Source organism: Polistes canadensis, unplaced genomic scaffold (assembly GCF_001313835.1).
Source record: "Polistes canadensis isolate GaletaPanama2010 unplaced genomic scaffold, ASM131383v1 scaffold_203, whole genome shotgun sequence".
In the NCBI taxonomy this organism is placed as follows: Eukaryota; Metazoa; Arthropoda; class Insecta; order Hymenoptera; family Vespidae; genus Polistes; species Polistes canadensis.
In genome coordinates this window covers 104,231-122,639 of record NW_014569750.1, presented here as the reverse complement: position 1 = coordinate 122,639, position 18,409 = coordinate 104,231, and the positions used below count along the sequence as shown (strand labels likewise).

General features: G+C 28.3%; 5 protein-coding genes across 6 annotated transcripts; 4 read left to right on the top strand and 1 right to left on the bottom strand.

The window, feature by feature from the left end:
- The first annotated feature begins 126 nt into the window (after positions 1 to 126).
- LOC106789784 (ubiquinone biosynthesis protein COQ9, mitochondrial) lies at positions 127 to 4,916 on the top strand. 2 transcript variants are annotated; one of them, XM_014754266.1, is made up of 6 exons: positions 127 to 288; positions 829 to 887; positions 3,469 to 3,669; positions 3,777 to 4,120; positions 4,203 to 4,430; positions 4,520 to 4,916. In XM_014754266.1, the coding sequence occupies exons 2-6, from the start codon at positions 839 to 841 to the stop codon at positions 4,553 to 4,555; spliced, it is 858 nt and encodes a 285-aa protein (XP_014609752.1). In that variant the 5' UTR covers positions 127 to 288; positions 829 to 838; the 3' UTR covers positions 4,556 to 4,916. The 2 variants fall into 2 exon arrangements, with proteins under 2 accessions (XP_014609752.1, XP_014609753.1); XM_014754267.1 differs by lacking the exon at positions 127 to 288 and adding an exon at positions 496 to 516.
- Positions 1,282 to 3,371, top strand: LOC106789783 (glomulin-like). The gene has a single exon (XM_014754265.1). The coding sequence runs from the start codon at positions 1,509 to 1,511 to the stop codon at positions 3,294 to 3,296; it is 1,788 nt and encodes a 595-aa protein (XP_014609751.1). The 5' UTR covers positions 1,282 to 1,508; the 3' UTR covers positions 3,297 to 3,371.
- Positions 4,917 to 5,821: 905 nt separating the features above from the next.
- LOC106789782 (alpha-soluble NSF attachment protein) lies at positions 5,822 to 7,867 on the top strand. Its single transcript, XM_014754264.1, has 5 exons — positions 5,822 to 5,910; positions 6,430 to 6,626; positions 6,737 to 7,002; positions 7,086 to 7,259; positions 7,354 to 7,867. Exons 1-5 carry the CDS (start codon positions 5,822 to 5,824, stop codon positions 7,501 to 7,503), a joined length of 876 nt encoding a protein of 291 aa, XP_014609750.1. The 3' UTR covers positions 7,504 to 7,867.
- Positions 7,868 to 10,177: 2,310 nt separating this feature from the next.
- Positions 10,178 to 12,556, top strand: LOC106789774 (heat shock protein 70 A2-like). The gene has a single exon (XM_014754254.1). The coding sequence runs from the start codon at positions 10,333 to 10,335 to the stop codon at positions 12,253 to 12,255; it is 1,923 nt and encodes a 640-aa protein (XP_014609740.1). The 5' UTR covers positions 10,178 to 10,332; the 3' UTR covers positions 12,256 to 12,556.
- A 42-nt stretch (positions 12,557 to 12,598) lies between these two features.
- LOC106789775 (N-acetylneuraminate lyase-like) lies at positions 12,599 to 15,522 on the bottom strand. Its single transcript, XM_014754255.1, has 8 exons — positions 15,226 to 15,522; positions 14,853 to 14,914; positions 14,677 to 14,747; positions 13,930 to 14,075; positions 13,434 to 13,602; positions 13,196 to 13,341; positions 12,950 to 13,121; positions 12,599 to 12,862 (listed from the first exon to the last, which is right to left on the bottom strand). The coding sequence occupies exons 1-8, from the start codon at positions 15,229 to 15,231 to the stop codon at positions 12,714 to 12,716; spliced, it is 921 nt and encodes a 306-aa protein (XP_014609741.1). The 5' UTR covers positions 15,232 to 15,522; the 3' UTR covers positions 12,599 to 12,713.
- Positions 15,523 to 18,409: the final 2,887 nt, after the last annotated feature.

Sequence of the window (18,409 nt, the reverse complement as noted above, 5' to 3'; positions counted from 1 at the left end):
TTTGAATCTTATATTTATATGAATATAATAAATAAAGATTTTTAAATAGAATTCATGAGAATGATCTAAATCGGTGCGACATTAAACTTGTTTTCATGAAAGTAGAAAAATTCCATGAAATTACGTCATACATTTTAATGCAACTTTATGTTCTATCAAATTTTTTTCACATTTAATTTCTATTTTCTTTTTTTATCGTATTTAATAATTGCGTTATCTTTAACAAGTAATACAAAGATAATAATTATATTACTTGGTATGGTCACTTTAGTGATCAACGACAAATAGGTATAAAATAACTATTATATTCCCAAATTTTCTATCTCGAAAGAATAAATAGTAAGAAAAATGGCTTGCATTTGTATGCTTCGATATTTTGCTATTACGAAATATTAAGTAAATTTATTCTTTCATAATTATATAATGTTTTTATTTAAATTTAAATTGTATATTAAAAATTTACAAATAGAAATTTATTAATAAAACATTTTGTTGATATCCTTACAGAAATTCAAAGTAAGATTTATTTTATTAATTTTAATTTATTCGACGATCTATGTAAATGATATTTAAAAATTGTTTATAATTAATTCATTCTATTAAAATACGATGTGTATATGCATCAATAGTTTATATATGTATACATGTATATATGTATATTATTCATGTGACAAAAATCACAATATTGTTCATTTAAATCAAATTATTCCAAATTCTTTACATTCATTTTGATTTATGATTAATCTTCGTTTTTATTATTAGCTAACTACCAAGAAAACAATAGTCTATAAAACTCAAAATTTATTATGATTTAATATGATATTTCAGTATCTCTAATATGGCTGTATACAACTTCATTCTACCAGGACGGATAATAGCAGTAAATGGTGAGCAATTATAATCCCAATACTTTCAAAAGAATAAAATTAAATATATTATATTATTCATATTTAATTATTTACAAAAACTAATAGGTTTTATACTTAAATGCATCATTAATGATGATTAATTGTCATCAATCATTGTAAAGTTATATCATCAATTTAACGTTGTTAAAATTTACATTATGATTTAGTAATGGTTTTAAGTAAAAAATGTTAATTAGTCTGCGTTAAATTATTATTTTTGGTATTAATTTATTATTTCTGTAGACTGTTTTTCTTACTGGTTTTATTAACATAGAGATAAAGAGTAGGAGAAAGTAAGAGAAAAAGAGTAGGAAGAAGTGAGAGAAAACACATATTATATATATATATATATATACACACACACACATATATAATATATATATATATATACATCTTCTTAACTATCACAAATTTCATCTGGAACCGTTATACGTGTCCTTTAAACGTTTAATTTAACGGAATTTATTTTAATTTTTTTTTAATTAAAACAGGATAATAATAATAAAAAATAATTTAATCTATGCAAGTTTATATTTATATGTGTATGTGTATATGACCAATTTAAACGTCAAGTGTTATTTCATCAAGTAACCTAAAAAAATGTCGAACAACGACCAACAAAATCTTACATTTTTTGAGAATTTAAAACAATTTTTGATAGACGAGGATGCAGATAGTGTTATGTATTTATTTACACTTCACAATGATATCATTGAAAATTATGCTTGGGATATTGTACCCATTGTATCTAAATATTTAACCACTTCTAATGCTGTTATTAAAAAGAAATTCTTTAAAAGTTGCGAATATATACTTAATAAAATAGCAGAAACATGTAATCCATATGAGACTATATTGCAATTTTTAGAACAAATTGAATTATTAGACGATGATATGAAATTTTTTACGCTGTTGAAACCAGTTGGAATTAGTTTTAATAAAGCTAATGATAAGTCTAAAATCATTGAATGGTGCGTTAGTACAATACAATCATATGTGCAAGATTTACCTATACCAATTCACAACAATTCAGAATCAAACAAAAATAAGAGTAACGACAAAAAATATTCAATTCAGGATAGAATTATCAACGTATATTTCCATGTTGTTTCATTTATACATTCAATAGTCAGAGAATCTAATCAAATAAGAATTGCTCATCAAGATATTGTATTTAAGAATTATATCACAGCTTTCTTAATTTCTTTATTAGGAAGTCCGTTTAGTTATTTACGTGAAGATTTAAAAGGGGGAAATCAAGTAGAATTTTTACGTAATGAAATATTAATGCTTGTATTTAAACTTAATGAAGATCCATTGTATTTTTTAAAATTCATGAAAGATCGTTTGGTAAAAAATATAGAAACATTAAAAAATGATTCAGAGGAAATAACACCAAGTGTAAATAAACAACTAGGAAAATTGGAAGTCTTGGAATCAGAAGAAATTGTACCAACTTTTGCATACGCTAATTTTTATTTCTATGTCTTAACACAGGAAATTTTGTGGGTAAAACTTCCACAAGTTTATCATCCATATTATATCTTTCAAGCTTGCATATTTCTTGTCGGTCACCTAATTGATAAACATCATATTGATTTAATAAATAAAGGTTTTACATTTATAGAAGTTCTTTTAAAACGTTTAGAGAAAATGTCTATTGGTCCAAGTGCATTAGAATTAGAAATTTATACTAACTTATTGGAGAAAATTGTTAAAGTAATGGTATATTGTGAAAGCCATAATGAAAGGAAAAGAGCATCATCAATTTTTGAAAAATATATTTTAAATACATTTAATATGGAAGCAAGATATTCCATAATTACACATTTGTATTATAGATCGCACCATTCTGGTGTTCTTGGCTTGGTAACTGGTTTAGTTAAAACATCTATCATTCAAAGTTTAGAAACAACGCCTAGATGTATATATTTTTTTGGAAACAATTTGAAATCTTTATTAAAACATGCTTGTAACTTGGCTCATGGTAGTACAACTGATTTGATAGAGATATCAGATGAAATAATAGCTGGATTAAATCTCTTAAGATTTTTATTTATCAGAGATCGATCCAATGAAACTGGTATTTGGGACTTGATACATACGCTTGAAAATAATTTCTTGAAACCTTTAAGACAAGGGATAGATCTAAGCAAAGCGCATTGGAGAACTAAAATAAAAGATTTAGAAGAAGCTAAAAGTAATAGATCGCATAGTTCTTGTGAAACAGAAGCAGCTAAGGTGATATTAACTGTTGGTAACCAAAACTTACCAGCCATGCCAATCGAACAGAAATTAGAAATATCACATCAAATTTTATGCGGTCTTGATGTAATGGAAAGTCTTTTAATTAGAGTTGATGAGTGTATTGTAAACAATCCTATATAAAGTATCTTATAAGCTATAATAATTTTTATATGTATGTGTTATTATATAAGAATATAAAATAATGTTAACATTTAATTGCGTCTTCCATTGCTTTCACTCTGTGTATGATACATATAAATATAAATGTATAATTCAATGTAAACAGTAAAATATACAACACATTTTGATATAGGACTTAGAAGTCTCTTGAATTCAAGAGTTCTATTAAGATATCGGTCCAATGATACTACAGATCATCAGAAAGAAAAACAAAATGAGTCATCGAATAAGGAAACTGAAGAAGAATATGAGAAAACAACGAAGAAAAAGATCCTTACAGCATCTATGAACTTTGTACCAGAATTAGGATGGAGTAGACAAGCTATTAGTGCTGGTAATTATTACTATTTCATAAGTAAATCTTATATTATTTAAATGTTTGAATGTTTTTAAGTCAAATGATTTAATATAATTAAAAGCTGAACGTTAAATCCATCAAAGGTGCTGAATCTATTGGTTATCCTGGCATAATTCATGGAATGTTTCCAAATGGTGGCGCTGAATTAGTTGCACATTTCTATTCTACCTGCAATAGCGAATTGAATAATATTCTGAAAGAAAAATATAGAACGACTCAAGCAGATCCTGTTAAGAAAATAGAAGATAGATCAGAACAAGTCTGCTATGCAGTAGAAACCAGGCTTAGGATGATAATTCCTTATAAAAAAAATTGGCCACAAGCAATAGCGCTTATGACACTTCCACCAAATGTTCCAACAGCATTAGCAAATTTAGTTACATTGGTTGATGATATTTGTTATTATGCTGGTGATAGATCCGTTGATGTAGGTTTATATATTAGTTTGCGATCAAGTAATTAATTGAAATTATATTTTTAACGATTCTTAATTCCATTTTTATTCTTAGATCAATTGGTATACTAAAAGAGTAGTATTAGCAGGTATTTATAAGACAACAGAATTATACATGCTTCAAGATAACAGCGAAGATCATAAACAAACGTGGAGTTTTCTGAAAAGACGAATAGAAGATGCTAGTCAATTACATAGTATTATATCCGCAACATCAGATTTACAGCAACCAGAGCAAACTTTGAAACAAGCAAAAGAAATAGCTAATGCTACTATAATTACTGTAAGTTATTTTCTTCTATAAGATTATACAGTTGAATTATCAAAAAGAGAAACCAAAGATTATCATGTAATCATCTTTTAATCTTTTAGGCACGCAATATACTTGGATTGAATTGGCACAGATAAAATTTAGAAATAAATTAAAAATGATATGTAGTATTTGTAGATAAATGTAATTACAATATTTATTAAAAGTTACCGGAAGCTTGTAAGGTATAAATGACTTACTTTACACCGACATAAAATCTCATTATTATATCATCACTGCTTTTAAGTTGTACACAATTTTTGTACAGTATTATAAATATATTTTATGAGAGACTGTATAATAGGTTGTAAAATTTGCACTGTGATCATCATTTGAAGATTTTATCTGTAGTATTTAAATTAATATCTGATCGTTACGTTAATCTATATGTATATTAATATTTACAAAACAAATAAATAAATTTAAACACGGTTATGTAATAATTACATAAAACAAAAAGTGAAAACGGTGTATGTATTATATATATATATTAGAAATTATAAAAATCAAAGGAAATAAATTCACAGAACTTGGTAATATAAAATTATAAAATTATAATCGATGTCTTCATATATCAAATAAATAATTGAACTTACTTTTTATAGGTTAGGAACATTATAAAGGAGTGTTAGTGCATGTGTGCATGATTTTGTCCATTGTTGTGGTATTGTCAAAGAATGCAGAAGTGCATAAAAGCTCACAAGTTCCCTTTTTTATCTAACTAGATTCATCTTAGTTACTACCCGAGACTACCAGTGGGGGATAATAGGTACTTAATGCGATGACGGTACAATACTATTAAAATGTGGCCGTCACGCCTCTAGTGGCGAAACTAAAGAACTAAAAAAACACCACGTATATGAACAACCGCTGCTATTCGCTATCTTCCGTCCCAACCACCGAGCGAGACTCACGAGCACCGAACAAAGACGTGAAACTAGTCACTACTTCCTTTTTCCTCTTTAAGATTTTGTTAAGTTTTACTACATATTTGTATAAGTCTTTTTTGATCTGTTTATAATAAAAATATTCATATAATATTTTTCCCTAGTGAATTAATTATTTCCGAATATTATTGAACACGCTACAAGAAGTACCTACTATCTCCCTCTGGTAGTCTTGCTAGTAACTAAGATGAATCTAGTTACATAAAAAGGGAACTTGTGAGCTTCTATGCACTTCTGTATTCTTTGGTATTTTTTTATCGCTTAACAGTTGGCTATCCTGTTGCGAATGGCTGTCGATTTACTATTACGTTCTTATAATCAAGTTTAGTGACGTCTGTTTGTGGAAGGTGCGTTTCAACTTGAAATTAATGATCAGCTACTCATTAAAGTAAAAAGTTAAATACAATTGTTAAGAGAATGGCTGACAACGAGCAGAAAGCTAAGCAGTTATTAGCCGAAGCTGAAAAAAAATTAACATCGAAAGGCTTTTTCAGTTCTTTTTTTGGGTATGTTAACACATTGATTTATTTGAACTCGTCCAACCAGAAGAATATAAATCCAATTTTTTATTATTTAATACACGTTTTCGTATCGTTTATTTAGAACAATTAATTTTATTTATACTATTTTATTTTATATTATTCTATTCTTATTGTCTTAACGTTTCCTTATCATATCTTTTACTGAATCATTTTCTATCGTATCTGAAATACGCATGTCGCCGTATCGTATTAGTGTGTATATATGTACACACTGATATGTCAATTTTCTTTACAGTAATGAAATGTTGAAACAAAAATGAACAAAGCCATGAATCATGTGATACGAGAATTAATTATGACCAATATATTAAACAATGTAAATTATTTTTTTAAGAAAGAACTATATATTACCATTTTTCATTATCATTAGTTGTATTTATTTACTACTCATGATATTCTATGGTTTGTCGAGTATGTAACCAATTTGTTTGTATAAAAATGTAAAATTATGATGCTTATATTAACAATTGATGTATTATACAGAGGATCGACAAAACTGGAAGAAGCGGTAGAATGTTATCAACGTGCTGCAAATATGTTCAAAATGGCCAAGAAGTGGAGCGCTGCTGGAAGTGCATTTTATGAAGCTGCAGACTTGCATGCTAAAGCTGGCAGTCGACATGATGCAGCTAATTGTTATGTTGATGCATCTAATTGCTTTAAAAAATCAGACGTTAACGGTATAGCAATAGCGTCTATATATAATTATATTTTCTTTCATCGTATTAGATTAGAAAATAAATGTAAATTAAACATCAATGTAGATGTAAAAATATATATTTGTGTTTAGAGGCTATTAGTTGCTTGCTGAAATCTATTGAGATTTATACCGATATGGGGCGATTTACAATGGCAGCTAAACATCATCAAAGTATAGCAGAAATGTATGAGAGCGAAGCTGTTGATTTAGAACGTGCTGTTCATCATTATGAACAAGCAGCGGATTACTTTCGTGGCGAGGAAAGCAATTCTTCTGCCAATAAATGTTTGTTGAAAGTTGCACAATACGCGGCTCAGCTAGAAAATTATGAGAAAGCAATTCAAATATATGAGCAGGTATAAAAATTGTAAAACGATGTAGTAGTATTATAAGAAAAGTCATGCAGGATTTGGATATAAAACAAATAAAATGTTCACAGGTTGCTTCTTCATCTTTAGAAAGTTCATTACTAAAGTACAGTGCAAAGGAATACTTTTTCCGAGCTGCATTATGTCATTTGTGCGTTGATGTATTAAATGCGCAACACGCGATTGAACGCTATCAAGAGCAATATCCAGCATTCCAAGATTCTAGGGAGTATAAATTAATTAAGGTATTAAACTTTATAATATTATATATAATTCTTTTTTTTTTTAACATTTATACTAAACAAAGATTTTTCTATTATTATTCTTCTATTATCATAGACATTGATAGAACATCTTGAGGAGCAAAATTTAGAAGGCTTTACAGAAGCCGTGAAAGAATATGATTCAATTTCACGGTTGGATCAGTGGTACACTACAATATTATTACGCATAAAGAAGCAAGTCAATGATAACCCTGATTTACGCTGATCAGTTATTGTTCATTTACATTATATTATGTCAATGATATTAATGCTCCAAATCTATATGTATTCTTTCCTAAACTATATCCTGCTTTCGGTGGTATTCATCAAGTAGGTTCGTTTTTATACCCAAATATCATATTATTCCCTTGCGATTCTAGCTAACATAATAAGTTTGCTGTATAATCCAATACTTAGAGAAAGAAAAAAGATATAAAAAAAATCTCAAAAATGCATTATTATAGAATCACGGAAATTTAGATTGCTTTAAATTCTATATCGATCTTTACAGGCTATTTTCCATATTCATATATAATACATACAGTTATAGCATTGCCTTATATGTAGGCATAGTATAATATTATAAGTATCGAAAAAAAAAAACATTAATAAGAATTTGGTAAAATATAGCTTCTTTGAAGCAAGATATTCACACACTTGTGCTAATATAGTTAAATAGTTGGCACTTGTTTCCAGCATGAAACTTTTTGTCCAAATAGTACAAACCTCCTCCATATTCGAATTTTTTGTCAATTTATTATCATATATGTATAATTTCAATATTTGCAAATTATAGAGAAATGAAGTATCTCATTGTTAACGAGTTTTAGAATATGTACTCGGTCACGGTTATATTTTTTTAACTAGACAGAGTGTTATCATTTAATAATATTATTTATTACATATTAGCACTTCTATATACATATATATATATATATATATATATATATTAAAATATATTAAATATATGTCTTGTAATATAATTTATATCTTGTATATCGCGTAGAGTGGAATGGTGAATGAAGTTAAATTTTGATCAGTCGTTATCCTTACACTGCCAGTGTTTTAAAATAGGAGACACGATATTTGTTAATATTCATTGTTCCACCGATCTTTGTGTACATTTTGTTAACATAATTATCTTTTTTATTAATTATATTTTTATTATTTAATAATTATAATTAATTATGTTGACTAATCCTTTTTTTGTAAAATGTAATTCCATTGTTATGAATATTAATAATGAAAAAATTAAGAATAGAAGTAAATGCGTTAGTTAACTGAGACAAACGAAGGAAATATTTCCTTTTTAGAAATTAATTTAACCATTTTATTGCGTACACGATATTCATTCATTTTTATCTCCTTTCATTATTTTATAGTAAATATACGAAACGATCATATTTTTATCCGAGTCTTTAAGACCTTAATTCTTATAATTTTATTTTATCTAAAAGAAAAACCACACACATAAACCGATATAAATAATAACTCTATTCTCATTTAAAATAAAAAATAAATAAAAGAAAAGAGTAAAATGTTTGTATAAAAAATAATGTATCGTTATAGTGCAGGATATGATGCAATATTACACAGTAGGTAATGCAATGAATTTTGCGTAAATTAAGATGGAGATTTGTATGCTTTTTAAATCACAGAATTATATATCAACATGGAAAATAAAAAAACAATGACTACGTTTTATATATGTAGGCCAGGTAATAATTGCAAATAATTTTAAGGATTCAAAAGTGCAGCTTTTTAGTATATACGGACTTGGGCCTAAAAATGGGGGTAAAAAGCCTTTTCGTGAAAATTTCCAAACGAGCAATACTTTTTAAATCGTCAGGAGTATAAAGATGTTTCATTTTCTTATTTTTTATCCTTCAATTAGATTAATTATATTGATTTATGGGTCATTTATGTGTACAAAATAGAATACATTGTTCTAGTAATTTTGAAGGTGTAAAAATTAAAAAAGGAAAAAATATATATATATATATATATATATACATACGCACATATGTATATGTATAAAAGTGATAAATCTCCATATATTAATAAATCAACATTACGAATAAATGTATAAAATGTATTATTATCCTTTACACTCCGTGATTCTTTTTCTTGAGTTTCCTTTACGTGTTTCTATATTCGTACCTTTATGCGAAAATATATAAATCATACAATGAAATATAAATATTTAATATTTTGAAGAGAAAAAGAATAAAAAATGATTAAAAAATTGAAACAATTAAAATGATTAAAAAAATAATTAGGAAAAATTATAAGAATATATTTGCTCTTTCTAGATATTTCCATTAGAGAAATAGAACGTGCACGAATGTTCGATCAATCGAACGTTGTTTATAGATGCATTATTTACTAACATTGCGCAATACCGCGTATAATTCGATTATTAATAATATAACATTATTATAAATAGTTACGATTTTTCATATAATTCTAATTCGTGCAAAATTTATTGAATAATTTGCAAGGAATAAGCATATATATATATATATATATTTTCTTTTAATCGATATTAATGTTTCGAAACATCTCGAAACTCACGCTCGTAGATTATGACTGTGCGACTATTTTTAAACATGCCGCAAGTTTTTACTGGCAAATAAGAAAATTCTTGTAGAATTTGAATAAATTTACTCGTATTTTCAAAAAGATATTAAAAAGAAAGCAAATGAAGTAAATAAAACTAATGAATTAAGCGTAGAAGCATCATAGTTTGAAAATATTCTAGACGGTTCGAGAGAGTTTTAATGCGACGAACCATGTATCGATTCAGCAAGTTCATTTCAGCTCGAGCAGTCGTCGGTTGTCGAGAAGTTTCTAGTTCAGTCGAGAGTGGGGACGAGGTATAAATACTCGCGGTTAAAATCAGTCGAACCAGTCTTATTTCAAAAGCGAAACGAGAGAAAAGCAGAAGCTTAAAGAAAGCACTGTAAAACTATCTAAACAAACCCTATCGAATAAAGTTATAACAGTAAATTTTACAAGTAAAAAAGAAAAAGAGAATATCAGAGAAACATCCAAGATGCCTGCAATTGGTATTGATTTGGGAACAACTTACTCCTGTGTAGGAGTTTGGCAACAAGGAAAAGTCGAAATCATTGCGAACGATCAAGGCAACAGAACAACACCAAGTTACGTTGCATTTACAGAAACTGAACGTTTGATCGGCGATGCTGCAAAGAACCAGGTGGCAATGAACCCGGCCAATACCGTTTTCGATGCAAAACGGTTGATTGGCCGCAAATACGACGACCCGAAGATCCAAAACGATATTAGACATTGGCCGTTCAAAGTGGTCAACGATGGAGGAAAGCCTAAGATCCAAGTTGAATACCGCGGCGAGAACAAGAGGTTCAATCCAGAAGAAATCAGTTCTATGGTATTGATTAAGATGAAGGAAACTGCAGAGGCTTACCTTGGACAGACTGTTCGAGATGCTGTCATTACGGTACCAGCTTATTTCAACGATTCACAGCGTCAAGCTACCAAAGACGCTGGTGCAATAGCTGGCTTAAACGTACTTAGAATTATAAATGAACCTACAGCCGCTGCACTTGCTTATGGCTTAGATAAGAATCTAAAAGGAGAAAGGAACGTATTGATTTTTGATCTGGGAGGTGGTACTTTTGACGTTTCTATTTTAACCATCGACGAGGGCTCGCTCTTTGAGGTAAAAGCTACAGCGGGCGACACGCATTTGGGTGGTGAGGACTTTGACTCGAGATTGGTTGATCATTTCTGCAAAGAATTTGAGAGGAAATATAAAAAGAACATGAGAAATAATCCCAGATCACTGCGAAGACTTAGAACGGCTGCTGAACGGGCAAAGAGAACTCTATCTTCGAGTACGGAAGCGACGATTGAGATTGATGCTCTTTACGAGGGTGTAGATTTCTATACGAAAATCTCTCGTGCTCGTTTCGAAGAACTTTGCGCTGATCTCTTCAGATCTACTTTGGAACCAGTAGAAAAGGCACTCGCAGATGCGAAATTCGACAAACGATCGATAAACGACGTTGTCCTTGTTGGTGGTTCAACTCGTATTCCAAAGATCCAAAATATGCTACAGAATTTCTTCTGTGGCAAACAGTTGAATCTTTCCATCAATCCTGACGAAGCTGTAGCTTACGGAGCGGCAGTACAGGCTGCTATACTCACCGGAGAAGGTTCCAATAGTTCCACCCTACAGGATGTACTTTTGGTCGACGTGGCTCCGTTGTCTCTTGGTATTGAGACTGCTGGTGGTGTCATGACTAACATCATTGAACGTAATGCTCGCATACCATGCAAGCAGACGCAAACGTTCACCACCTATTCCGATAATCAACCAGGAGTATCGATTCAAGTTTACGAGGGTGAACGAGCAATGACCAAAGATAATAATTTGCTTGGCAGATTCGAATTAAGTGGTATTGCACCTGCTCCACGTGGTATACCCAAGATCGAGGTTACCTTCGATATGGATGCCAATGGAATTCTTCACGTTACTGCCAAGGATACTGCTAGTGGCCGTAGCAATAATATCAAAATAACCAACGACAAGGGTCGCTTGAGTAGAGATGAAATTGACAGAATGTTGGCAGAAGCAGAACGTTATAAAGAACAAGACAAGGAACAGAGAGAGAAGGTTTCTGTTAGAAATCAATTAGAGAGCTACGTCTTTTCAGTTCAACAAGCGGTTAATGATAGCGGATCCAAATTGACCGATACTGACAAAAATCAAGTGAGGGAGATATGCGACGAAACTATTCGTTGGCTGGATAATAATTCCCTTGCAGAAAAGGAAGAATATAAGCACAAATTGGAGGAATTGCAGAAGCAGTGCTCACCTATCATGATGAAAATTCATCAGGGTGGAGCTGGTGGACCCCAACAGGATTGCGGCGGCCAATACAGACAACAAAACTACGATAACTCCGGACCTACTGTAGAAGAAGTAGATTAAATTCAATAGGATCTACGAATTATTTTATATTTTTGAAAAAATGTAACTATGTTTCATTTTTTTTTATATCTGTACCTGATCGATGTATATTTCTTTTGATATTCTTTTATAACTTGAATGTTCTGATATGTTGTTAAGTTTCTATTACGTATGCATAAGAAAATTGTATTTAATTTAATTTATTAATTACCTATTAAGTGTAAAAAGAGTATTAAGTAAAACTTTCAAACGAGAGATTTACTCATATCATATATATCCTATGATTTTGATAATAAATTACTACGTAATTATATTTATTTAATATTGCGTGTTATACTTTTATGAAATATCTTAAAAAGAAATCTCCATCTCCCTCTTAATTTATTTAAATAAAATTCGAGAGCTAACAATTATTCCCCGTAATATTTTACAAAAAAAAGAAGTAGTATAGTATAATTCAATGATCGATACTTATCCTTTTATTTCAGTAGAGATCTGTAATCTTTCAAAGCTTCTTCTATCCATTTATAACATTTAGATGGAAGTGGTAGCAATGGAAGACGCGGAGGTCCAACATCAATCGGAGAAATGATCTGCATAGCGATTTTCATCGATTGAATCCAATCGCCTTGAAAATAAAAATGTAATTCTAACAAATTATTTCAAAAAACTAAACTCTAACATTGTAATATATAATATTATTTCCAAAATTTACCAAACGTCGTTATAGCGTCAATAGCTGATATTATTTTCTCTTGCATTTTCCTAATATCCGGTAAATCTGAGAATTCGTTGGCATGAACCAATTTGGATATATGTTTAGGAAATAAATTGATACTCGTAACTATAAAAGAATCGATCCCTAACACGCACCCAGATGATATGAGCTATGTCGATGTACAATACAATTATTATTTATTTATAAATATAATTCTTAATTGTATTAATAAATGAAAATTACCTGATCGCAACCAAGAAATATTTTAAACATCCCATTTCTTGCGTTCAGTATGTGTGAAGCTTGTACAAGATCAGTGTGTGTAAATTTTACACCTACCAACGATGGAATTTCATTTCCAATGAAGTCTAAGAAGCTGCCAATGTCTACTGTAAAATGTATGCTTTTTAAATGTTATGACGTATTCTATATACACGCAAATAGATATATTTAAAGAAAAAAAAATATATATGTATCTTACAAGTAACGTTGGTATATAATGGTATGTGATAATATAACATAGGCATATCTGGAACTTCTTGAGCTATTGTTTTCAAATAATTCCGTAAATTTAATTGACTATCCGGTTTAAAATATAGTTCTGGTAAGACAAGTATAGAATCTGCTCCTATCGTTTGAGCATGCTTGGCCTTCGAAAGAACAAATTAAACAAAAGAAATGTATTTATGGTTAAAAATTAATATGTATCAGCACATTTACATTAACATGTGTTAATATTAGGCGATTCATTTAATTCCTCTCATTTTTTCGTTTCTAGAAATTGACTATTTTCTAAAGGAAAATGAATGAATCTAAATTCAAATGATTCCTTGATATTCTACTACCTTTTCCCATTTCTTGGACAACACGCGATCCTCTCATTCATTCATTTAGCACCAATAGGAATTAAGTTTACCGCCTAATACACATCGATATCAGGTATTATGTTTAAGTATTTATATTATAATTAAACTTACCAAGTGAATTACATCAGGTAAGTTTGAACCACCTACTTGAATCATTAAATATTGATTCGTAGATGTAACTGCTTTCGACCAAGCTTCTGCGACTTCTTTTCTTTCTTCTATGTTCATCGACATACCTTCTCCAGTCGTTCCATTAACTTCATATAATATTCAAAAGATTGAATAAATGATAAAGAGAAAGAAAAAGAGAGAGAAAAAATTATTAATATTTATTTCGTCAGAATATTTAGTATAATAAATGATCAATATTGTATGAATATTTTTGTTAAGTATAAATAAGAATTAGTCAGCATTTATAATTTGGAGATGGTTGCGTCATGATTAAATGTTGATAAATATATTGATCATTTATTTTAAATACTGATTCAATAAATAACTATCTCAGAAGAAATTTCGATATTATTTTATTTCTTTTTATTTAGGAATATATATCTATATCTGCAGAATGAGCTGACCCTTTTCGTAATAATGTTATCATTAACGTTTATCAGCATTAGCACGCATAAAGACAGCCGGTCAAAATAGCGTCAATTACAAATCATATTCAATTGCTCAAACTTCAAAATCAATTTTCTCGTAAAAAAATTTCGGACGAAATAACGTCAGATCTAATTTTTGTCATTTTTTTTTTCTTTTTCACGTAGATTCAACCCCTCTGTTTTATTGTATACCCCTTCCTCTCACCCTGTATCTATATATATATATATATATATTTAAAAATATATTTTGAAAATATACCAAGAACACCCTTGATTCCATTTTCGTGTAGATAATTCGCATAGGCTGGTATGACACTCAAGTTTAAATGTCTATAATTATTAAAATGATATTAATGGGAATATTATTTATAACGTATATATACACATGCATAAAAATAATACGATAATATTTATAATGATTATATCATATTTTACCCATCAGGAGTAAATGGCGTAAAGACAGGAGCTATTAATCCTTTATAATCAAACTTGACAGGCTAAAATAAAATAAAATCTTGCTTAATTATTTAAAATGTAAATTAAATAATAATAAGTTTGAAAAATGATAAGAGTCGAGATAAATTGTTATTTTAAATTAATAGCGAATTTGATTAATTTATTCATTTTATTATTCGATCGCGATTTGGATAATATTATAATACATATTTATGTGTATCACTATATATACATCTTTTTCTTATTTTTTCTTAAAACATCGCTCGTGACATCGTACATTATATTGTTTATTTGTATTAATCATATTTATGAATAATTAAATATCGAATAAATAATGTGAGTGTATATTTACCGGCATATTGTTGAACAGAAGATTTTACAGAATGATGCGTTATAGTTAGTAACACCACTGTTAAACTACTGTGAGAATACTGCTCCGTGATAATTCCGCTATGCGAGATGCAAAAAATACATCTTGTCGTCAACAACCGATAAGGTTTTGTTGATCTTTTCTTATGTGATAATTTATTCATATCTATTTACAACACATTGTGCCTTACCACACAGTTAAACTGTTATTTTTTATTCAAGATATTTCTTTCTCTTTCTCTTATTCTCACTCTCTTAAATATTTAATTAATGAGAAAATATTTCATAACTCTTTCATCTATATATAATATATTTAAATAATTTTCTTTATACGATATTGAATGGAAGTAAAAAACAAAACGAAAAAAAAATCTAAATAACAAATTTCGATCGATATATCGTAAAAATAATTATAGAGACGAATAAAGTGGGTGAGATTATTATTTATATAAAAATGTTATTGTATTTATTTACAGGTAGATTTCTTTTCTTGTGTTTCTCAATAGTGTCAATAATATTAATTTATTAATATACTATATTATATAATATATATATGCACGTATATATGTTGTAATAATAGTAAATCTTTTTTATATAATGTCCAAGACGGTCGAATGCATTTATTTTTTAATTTTTTTTCCATATGTAGGACGTGTTTTTTTTCCTTTTGTGAAACGAGAATGAGTAAATAGTACTTTCCAATTCTGTATTTTACATAATAACGCCAAAGAGAAAGAATTTTCTAATTGCTTTTTTTTTTTTTACTTTTTTTTTAAACTTTATATCCACTATTCTCTGATAATGTTATTTTTTTTTCCTTCATTATTTTTCAGATTACTAAAATGCGACAAAATTCATGGCTACAGAAACATAGTCGAATGAGAGAACTATGGAAAATTGTATGTTACTTTTTTATTATTATTATTTTTTCTTACTTTTCATTTCTCGCGATACTTTTATCGAGATACATTGTGTATGCAATTTAAGTTAGTTCTACGTGTTTATAATTTCATTTTATTTTATTTTATATTATTTTATATTATTTTATATTATTCTATTGTTTATTTTATCTTAATTATTTTCCTCATCTTCTCCTTCTTTTTTATTTATTATTTTTTTTAAAACATCATTCGCGTTCTTACATCGTCCTAAATTTGAATATAACCGCATGATCTAATTTAATTCTAAATCTAGAGTTCGTAATGATTTATTTTTTTATTTTAATTTTTAATTTGAATCATTTTTCTTCCTTCCTTTTTTTCTTTCTATTTTACTTTTCTCAAAGAAAATCTCTCGAGTTAGTTTGTTATTCGAGATTATTTCAATTATTTTATTTGAAAACTCTGATGCATATCATTATCCGCATACAGGAGATCATTAAATAGTAATATAAGAACTTTGTTCGTTTCTAATCGGAGAAATCATTCTAATTGAGTTATTAATTGTGTCGAAAAAATATTCTATAGATAAAAAGCTCGACTCTATCGAATAAAATACATTACTTTACTTTGTAGCGTTTGGGAGGTCGTTTTATGCAAACATATGCGAGTTACATATGCGAATACATATGTATATATGTTACGGTCAATGTACATATTCCGAGCATCGTTTCATTCTGACGCAACCCTGAAAAAATTCTATGTTTTTAAATACATATGCATATATATATACATATATATGAATGTAGTAGTTATGTATTAGCACCTTAGGCTAATCATAAAATAAAAATAAAAAGCTATAGTATTAATTTACACGTAGAAAAGTATATTAGCCATTTTTTGGGAATTATTGAACATTATTATTATTATGCAAACAATGAATATAATTTAAAATATCCATTTAAAAAGTGTGCGCGTAACGTGTATACGCGATATGCGTGTATAGGGAATATAATTGCTTCTTTTCAACTTGAACGATGTTATATAAAAGTTTCTATCTCGTAATATGTGTTTCAAACATTATAAATATTATTCTAAATATTCGACGATCGAACTTTCGATACGATCGATCGATTTTGAGTATAAAACAAACGAACTTATCAAATAAAACGAATAACATTTCGATACATATATTAATATACCACGTACATTGATGTATTTTTTATAATATACGTTCATGTACGTATGTATATATATATATATATATATATATTAATATACTTATAAATAATAAACGTTCGAGTTTAACGATCAATGAAGATTATTAATATTTGATGAATGAAATATAGTAGTTGTATTGTTGTTTTTTTCGAATGATTTCATTTATCATTGGCGCGATTCGACTTTTATTTCGTCTTGAGATGGAATATTACTACTACTTTATATATGAAGTTAAATTTTCCTTAATCTTGATAATTTACGCATGAAATTGTTGTATGCATAATTTATTGACAATGCATTAAGCTGTCTAATGATAAGCGCCGTTTATCTTTGATTATATCAGCCGGTTTTCTTGTTATACTACAATAATTTTTTTGTTTATTCGTGTAGTGTATAAATGACAAAAAAAACATATGAACGTTTTTTTTATGTGTTCTCGTGTCATAAAATTTATTTTATAATATATATATATATATGAAAAGACTATTTCGCGTATATAATATTAATGTTTATACGTACTTTTTTTAACAGAGAATAAATATTCGCGGGTTCAGGCCAGCCCGAGCCGCACAGGAGAGATGACATTCTTTCTTTCTTTCTTTTTTTTTTTCTTTTCTTTTCTTGTCATTTTTAAAGTCTTAGATTTGATCCATATTTTGTAACGTTCATTTCTCTTTCGTTACATCATTTTAACGATCGCCTTTTTTCTTTATTCGGCTTTAAAATGCGCCCCTTATAAAAGTCCAGCAATACACATAGCGTATATATATATATATATATATATATATGTATATATTTAAATTATTAAATATATAATAGAGTAACTAAAAAAAAGAATCACACGGATATGTATTTACAGTAGGGATATGCACGATCTCAAATACTTTGTATTTTTTTTTTTTCTTTTCTTGTTAAATAATTTTAATACATAAGTACAACTTTTGTTTTATTTTACTTCCTTGTGAACTTTTGTTTCTTTTTTCTTTTTTAAAGTAGCCTCCATTTAAAGATCCTCTTAATTGATTCCACTTAATTACAGTTTCATCTATATGTATATATATATATATG